Below are 7,874 nucleotides of genomic sequence, written 5' to 3'. Positions count from 1 at the left end.
TAATGGCTAAATTATTTTCCATATCTAGATTCAAAGAGGCAAGGAATATGTATATACTTCGCTATTCCCCTAGAGAATGGATTTATTTTAGGACAAGAAAATCTATGTCTACTTCCAAATTTTGTCTCTTCCTCATGCTTCCCTGCCATTACCTATGAAAGTAGAAGTTAAAATACCTAGAACTACCTAAGGAAACAAATATAATTGCACAGATATAAACAAAATATGCCTTACAAATATGGTTACTAATTTATAAGTGCCATCCTTTCACTTTCATACAATCTTGATATTTACTAAATCACAGTTGAAAATACACTAAGACATCATTTACTAACATTATCCCACTGACACCCTTAGCTTGAGGATCAGCTTTCTATTATTACGTTGTACCATATGTGAAAAGTTCCTCAGACAAATCCATACTGGAAGCAACATAACCATTTTCTCTTTAGGACCTCCTGGGTTACTTCAATGATCTAAACTCATTTAAAGCAATTTTACAGTTCTTAGCATCCCAAACAATGTTCTATTCTTGATGCACCACAGAAGTCCAGGTGTGTGTTTTCAAGAACWGCTGCTAGGTGTCAGAATCCAATTGGGAATCCAATGTGCATTTCAGGAAGAAACAAATCTCATTGCTTTTCCTTCTGAAATCAAACACGTATTATTCCGTATAGCAAAATGTAGGTTTGAGAACTACAGCCACAGTTGSATGTAGAAGCGTGGTCCTTTTAGGTCACTAATTTTGCAAGTCCAAAGGAATAAGTCTCTGTCATTGTCACAAAAAGGGATCTCTGTATAACAGCCAAGCAACATGATTGCACACGCCACTGTTCCAGTAGGGACTCAGGGGGTTATTTTTTGCTACCGTGTTACCTGAAAAAGAAAAAGAGGGTTACTTGCACAGAAGTGATCAAAGAATGATAGAATATGCTTTGATGCCATGAAGAAACTGTACATGAGAACACATAGTGAATAAACATGCTCTGGCCATAACGATATGCTCCATATAACTCCCACAGTATCTATGTGGAAAACATTGACTCTGCTGAGCAGAGAAAGATATGACAGTTTACTATYGAGTTGCTATCAGTATCTCATGGTAATCTCTGCCAGTTTTATTTTGCTTAGCACATTTTCAACACCAGTGTCCACAACATCAACACACAACTTACATCCCAAAGGATTATTTGTGCAAATTGCTACCCATTCCCAAGGGAATGCCCTTCATGAGAGGTAGCTAGGGATCAGACAGAGCAGTCAGCAGAGTTGATGGATTGTTCTTGCAACACCAGCCACTCCTGGATATCGCTTCCTCCAGGGAATCCAGTGGTCTTTTCCCATTATAACTATATGCACACCCAGTCAGGTGCTTCAGGGGTATGCAGGTCTTAATGCACATAAACGCTGCTATGCAAGTGCAGTGGTGAGGAAAGGCTCATGTCAAGCACCCTGTCCCAGAAATGAATGAGAACGGGCAGCTCACTGTGAGGAAATTCTTGTCAGCTGTGCCCTGTGGTGCCAGCACATGCTACAATGTTAAACACAGGCCTGGTACTGAAAACTATTTATTTCTCTTCATGAGATAGCTTGAGTAAGTGCAGAGCTCTTCAGTTTTTCACGTGTTTAACTGTCAGCCTCAGTTACTATAACTACTCATTTAAATACTAAGAAATGCCAGGACTCTCCCAAGCTTCATATACTTCAGGTTACTAAAATATTTTCAGAAAATGAAAAGATAGAAACCTTGAAGTGATTAAATGGCAGTCCATTTCCTATTATCAGCCTATGAAGCTCACTGTCCAAACTTGCCCTGATTCCAAGGGGCTAGGTAAGCCTTATAACATTGATTAGAAATTTAAATAGTAAGAAAATCATCTTTGCTACATAGCATGGAAAAAAAAAAGGAATGCATCTGAATTCTGGCTTAAGACAACTGCTGAATTGAGAGAATCTCATGATGGGTACATTTGCTATAATTATACATAAGGTTTTTGCTGTCTTTTTCTCATTTAAGTATCCCAGTACCGAGAAAGACAGGCTGCTGTACTGGTTGTACTACTAGTCATAATCAGATAGGACAGTTCTATTTGTGCTTAATATGCATTTTGTTGACAGAATTAGACAAATTTTCCRCTCATTTTTAATCACAAAATATGCTATACCATGCTTTAGTTCTCTCTATCACAATGTGATTGTTGTAAAATTAACCTATTTTCTTTCCCGTTCAATCTTGTACAAGCCACATGCTACTGTTCAGAATCTGGGGTTATCATTACTCATTATATTTATCCAATACCCCTATATCTTGATTGGAAGAAAAAAGCACCCAAAACATAAGACATGTACAATATCTATAAAAGAAATACAGATGCAGAGACAGATTCTGTGACCCAGCATTTACCCAGTAAGACAATATCTACATGCAAGCTTTGTCATCTGGGTTTTCCTTAAGCTACAGGAGAGAGAAATCAGCTTTCCTTGGGTGGTGGTTTTTTTTTTTTTGTTTGTTTTTTTTTTTTTTTTTTTTTTTTTTTTTTTTTTTTTTTTTTAAGACAAACACAGCACACTCTATAATCAACCGTTTCTCTCCATGTGACTCTGGAGAATTCTAAACAATTCAGCTTAGGAAGAAAAGTGCCTGCAACTGGTCATAATGACTGCCACCCACAAAACCTTGGATAATTCAAGTCCTTTTACTTGGACTAATAAAGATGACAAACATTGTGATTTCAGACTGATTCTCAAGAGGTACAACATTAAAAGCYGGCCACTTGAGTACAAAGATCTGGGCATAGTATGAGACAAGTCCTCAGCTTTTGGAAATGTCACTACTACTGAGAAAATAGTTACATTAAATCCCAACCTCTAAATTAACTCTCCTGGGTTATACAAAGGCAAATGCATAGACAAAGCCATAAAGGGTCAAAATCAAATCACTTAAAAGCAGAACATGAAAGTAGTGACTTGCCAGAAGCATCCACATTAAAATACAAACAACAAACAATGGAAGAATTTATGAGAACAACTAAGTAAAAAGGGGCTGAAACAACTTTTAAAGGGATATTTCCTTTAAGGAAATCTTCTACTCTCTAATATAGTCAATCACTAGCTAAAGTTTAGGACTTTCTCATGTCATTTCAGTGCAAGGTTAAACCACTCAGTCATTCGTATTTGTTTGCAGCATCCCAGGTCGACAGTCAGGATTAGGATCTCTTYGTGCTGATGCTAAACACATATGCAAGAAAAGACAGCCCAGCCATAAAGAACTGGAAGGACAAAAGGGTACTGAAAGGAAACAAAACCACGAGAGAAAAAGCAAATAGTTCTCATACGTGTTATACAGTAAAATGTCTCATATTCAAGTATGAGTGCTGGCTGTTTTCTTACCCTGACAATTAAAAGCCATTCAAAGCAATCTMCTAATCAGTGCTAAATGCATTTCTCCAGGTCCCAGAAAAGCAGAGGAAGAGTTTAAAGCAGTAACATTTGCACTCAGACTGCCAAACTTTGCCCTCTCTTAGACCCACTGGATTTGAAGAATGTGCACAGGTATAATTGGAGGTAKGATGATTTGTTCCACTCTTATAAAGACATTCCTGAACTCATCAGAATGTATTATCATATTCTGTGTTTAGGTGGTTGTATTTTATGTCATGGGTAATAAAACAAATGACCCATGTCAAAACTGCCCTTCTRTTAGTAAACTTCCATTGACTAAGGCTGCTTCTTTGCACTTCTTTATGAGCAAGACTTGTGAACACTGGCAATATGACTCATAGGGTCAATTGACCTCAGTGAGCTAAAGGCAACTAACTAATCTTAGGAAGGAAAAGACAGCTACATGACTGAGCACTTGACATCTCAGGCCTTCCGTTGTCAATGCCAACATAAAGTTCTTTGCTCTACCCTTTATCCCTCTAGTGATTATTATTAGGAATATTTAAACCTTGCTTATTCTTTCCCAGTAAAGACTTTTTTTTCTGTAAAGTACTGCTCTTTTCTGGTATGTCCATAAATGAAATTGTCATAATCATTACAGGGAACTCCTACKTCACCTGTCATATGCATTTGTTTGTCATTACCACTCTATTTACCTATACATAAGTAGTTGAAGTCATTGTCTGCGGAAAATTTTCAAAGGCTGAGGGCAATCTATGCTTTGCAATAGCTGATTGCCAGTCACTCGCACTGATTTTAGAGTAGTATATTCTGTGCGGGTCAACTTTTAGCTGTAGGCACAAGAAGTACAGCTGAGGCACTCTACAGACTACCTCTCTAGTATTTGATAATGTACTGCAATGATTTGTAACAATTCTCCTGATCTTAAAAACAGGAATAGGGCTCTTCAGACTCTGGCTTTTTTGGTCAGGTTCCTCCACTGAGCCTATCACCATGTAATATTTGTGTGGCTGGCTGTRGATCATCAACATCAAACCATAGCTGTTCAAATTATGCAATTTTGTCTTTCATACATGATTTAGAACAATCTTCACTCCTTAGAACACTTATTATTAAACAGCATTCGGTGTCAGTAYTTGCTTATTAACTCAGAAGGTAACCTAATCAACAACATTCATTCCCAGCTAGCAGAGGTTATATACYGAAAAGCTAAGCATATGTCTTTGATTGCTATTGCATGCTGAAGACTCTTGTTTTATGATATATTTAGATATGCAGTTCACTATGACTTGCTGAACTTCAATGCACTGAGCTCATTTTAAACTGTGAAGCAAACAGAGGACATAATATTTTCTTTCTGCTGGCCATTAAGAAACTGGACTGCACAGCAAGTTTCTTGCAAAAACAGGCTGTCTATAAGATGTCCTGTAATTAGAAATGATCTGAACCTCTGATTTCCAGTGGTGCAGAGTTCTGTAGTTCCTCCTGATAGCAGTTCAGATTCTCAGCAACAAGATGAGCCAGGCTCCTTTTCCTAATAATTAAAAGGCTTTCCGGCACAGATATTTAAATTCTGGTCAGCCCTTGTAAAGACCTTGGAACCCTGTATTCTCTTTCCAAATTAAGGAAATGGATCCTGGAACATGTTAACTCTATCATTGGTCACAGCAGAAGGTTTCTGTGCTCACTGAAGACAGAATCGAGTTTTAACTCGGTTACTGAGCCCAGCCAACTGAATTTAGTCAGCTCATGACACCAAATCGCTATGGAAGGAGGCACAAGCAAGAAAGCTTGGCAATCAGTGTCTGGGACTCAGAGAATTCTCCTTTCTTTCCTCCTAGATAGGTGCAACTCAGAAACTTGAGGTCAAAGCTCTAGGAAGCAGGGGTCTGCACTCCAGAAGTGCAAGACCCAAACACACAAGACAAACTGAGGGCTGAGCTAGCCAAGAGCTGCTCAGGATTGTATCTTATCCCAGTGTAAACACAGAACTGGAGGACAGACAGACCCAAATTGCTGCCTTTGGTTCTTCCTCCTTGACTCCATGACCTGCTAATTTAATCAAGTGGCTACTGACCCAGCATTTTCCTCCCTGAGGACCATTGCACTAATCACTGCTTTCCAAAACACTAAGTCCAGTGCTGGTGCTCACACCAGCAGGTGCAATGCAATAAGCAAGGACTGCCAGCAGATCTCAGTACTTGCCTTTGTGGTTTTGACTTTATTTCCACTGCTGCAAGACCAACCTGAATAGTCTGGTAGCACTTTACAGTCCTCTCCATCCAAACAGGGGTTCATATGACACCACCACTTCTGTAGGACGATGGAAGCTAGAAAGAGAAATAGAAAAGAGAAACAGAATACAATCTTTTATTATTGTTGGTGTTGATTTCAGAAAGGAGGCTGTTGTGCTATGTTTAGCTGTTTGATTGCAAAAGATAAAACCAAAGTTACCATTAYGACATTTACTACCTTTTGATCATAATGATCCTGTTTGAGCTTAAGAAGATGTTGCTAAAAGCCTGACCAGTACACAGAAGGGTAAACGACCTTGGTAAAGACAGGCAGGCACCTCCAGAGAGTGATTCAACTCAAACATGAATGGACCTCTGGAAGTGTCTTTCTGCCTCCACTGACTACAGAGGTGACTTGCCTCCTTCATTTCCATGCTTTAGGTAAATACCTGCTGGAAGGTGATATGAATCTACAGCCTGTGGTTTAACTTGGATATGCATGCGCAAGGCTGGATGAAGGAATGTCACTTTTTTCTCTTCACTGGGTAAGAAAATAGAATTGCACAGAGACATGAGCATGTGAGGTCTGTCGGAGAAGAGTGCAAAAAAAAAATTAAAGAATAATCCATCTGAAAAGCATATGGATTATTAACTAAAAGTCTATCTGCAGTTACATTGCATGTTCTGCAATACATTTTGGAAGATTAAAACAGTATATTTTCACTGTGCCAATTCATYAATTTTCTCCTCTTAAGACAACTTCCCTTAATAAGACCACTTTTGTTATTTTTATAAATTAGTCATGACTATGTAATACTGTTGACAACAATTCAGCACCCTGACCCAAGTGGACTACATGAAAATAAGCTACATCAGACAATGAATCAAATACATCATCTCCAGAAATACTATCTTACCTAGAAAGAAGCACAGATGTTCATGGAAAACATTGTGGAGTCAACCTACAACTCAGACAAGATCCACAAGCTCTTCAATATCTTATTTGTTACCACAAGCAGAACAGTGATATTGCCCCATGCCATCTTTCTGCCTCAGCATTAATGCTTTCAATATCTCAGGCATTATGGGTCCCTACTTCTGTGTGTGCCTGTGTGGATTTCTTTGTGTTTCACATTAACAAAATAATTCACTTTAGTCTGGACAAACATAGATTTCTACACTCTAAATTAAACTTTATTTTTAGATTAAACTGTATACATTTTCAGTACACCATTCTATTGTAGATTTCCTTTTCTTCCTTGAATAGCAAGGCAACAATAGCATCTTTTTGAATTCTCTAGTATTCTAAAATACATTTAAAAACAGTGGGAGRGAAATCTTTTCTGCTATTGCTTCTTTTATCTGTTTGATATGTACTGATTTTTTGTTTTCTTGTTTCCCTGCTMTCTCTCACTTCAAACTGGAACCCAGATGGGCTTTCAGCCAAAATTGTCCTTTTACTTCATTACAGTTCTTTGGCTCTATAAAAAGATCTTAACATTTATTCCCTATCTGAATGCTTCCTCTGTAAATATTCTAAAACTGATAGAAATGCCTGGGTGGAAGATGATTTGGCTAGTGATAATTTACTTAGAGATGCATTAAATGCACTTAGCTAGGATAGCTTCACTACAGACAAAACTTACTAACACTTTATCTTCTTGGCAATAGCTGTGAGCCAGGCTCGAGGTACTTAGGCAAGGATGTTTGTTTCCATAAACAAAGTGGGCAAAAAAATATAATCTCATAATAATTACTTTAAATGTAAATGTTTGTTCAGTGCTGACATAAGATTGAATTGACCTTTCCTAAGGAAAATTTTCTATAGCTGCAGTTGAAGAGTACTGAAGGCAGACTTTGCAGGCTGCTACTATGTCTTCTCAGCATATTTAAATACGTCCTTTCATAGACTCTGCTTTTTTTCTGAGCTTAGTGGCTCAATTTATCTACAGCAAAGCGTCAGGTTGGCCTGTGTCTGGAGGCTCAAAAAAAAAAAACTTGTCAATAGCTTTTAGAACTTAGCTGAAATACAAAAATTACAATTGCWTGTTGTCTGCATACAAAATGCAATTAGCTAAGTGAGAGGAAATTAATGTGTGTTGTTATGAGCAAAGGATAAAAAAAAAATACCTTGACCCAGAAAGTTATTGCCCMATACCACTGTCCAGGCTATGACGAGTGATTATCCCATGCTTGCGTGACAATGCTCTGGAAGAACCCTGCCTGTAGTAAACCGAT

The 7,874-nt window shown here is 38.0% G+C and overlaps 1 protein-coding gene across 1 annotated transcript in view; it reads right to left on the bottom strand.

Annotated features, from left to right (window-relative positions):
- Positions 1 to 333: 333 nt before the first annotated feature.
- FAM19A4 (family with sequence similarity 19 member A4, C-C motif chemokine like) overlaps positions 334 to 7,874 on the bottom strand; it is a 46,566-nt gene continuing 39,025 nt past the window's right edge. Inside the window, exons 5-6 of the mRNA XM_026052661.1 lie at positions 5,649 to 5,732; positions 334 to 876 (exon numbers count right to left, since the gene is read on the bottom strand). Of these exons, the coding sequence (XP_025908446.1) occupies positions 779 to 876; positions 5,649 to 5,732 (182 nt within the window). The 3' untranslated portion in view covers positions 334 to 778. The remainder of the gene's footprint in view (positions 877 to 5,648; positions 5,733 to 7,874) is intronic.

Source organism: Nothoprocta perdicaria, unplaced genomic scaffold, assembly GCF_003342845.1.
Source record: "Nothoprocta perdicaria isolate Ctin4 unplaced genomic scaffold, notPer1 scaffold_9, whole genome shotgun sequence".
Lineage (NCBI taxonomy): Eukaryota > Metazoa > Chordata > Aves > Tinamiformes > Tinamidae > Nothoprocta > Nothoprocta perdicaria.
The sequence above is the reverse complement of the archived record's forward strand: the minus strand, read 5'-3'. Positions and strand labels throughout refer to the sequence as shown.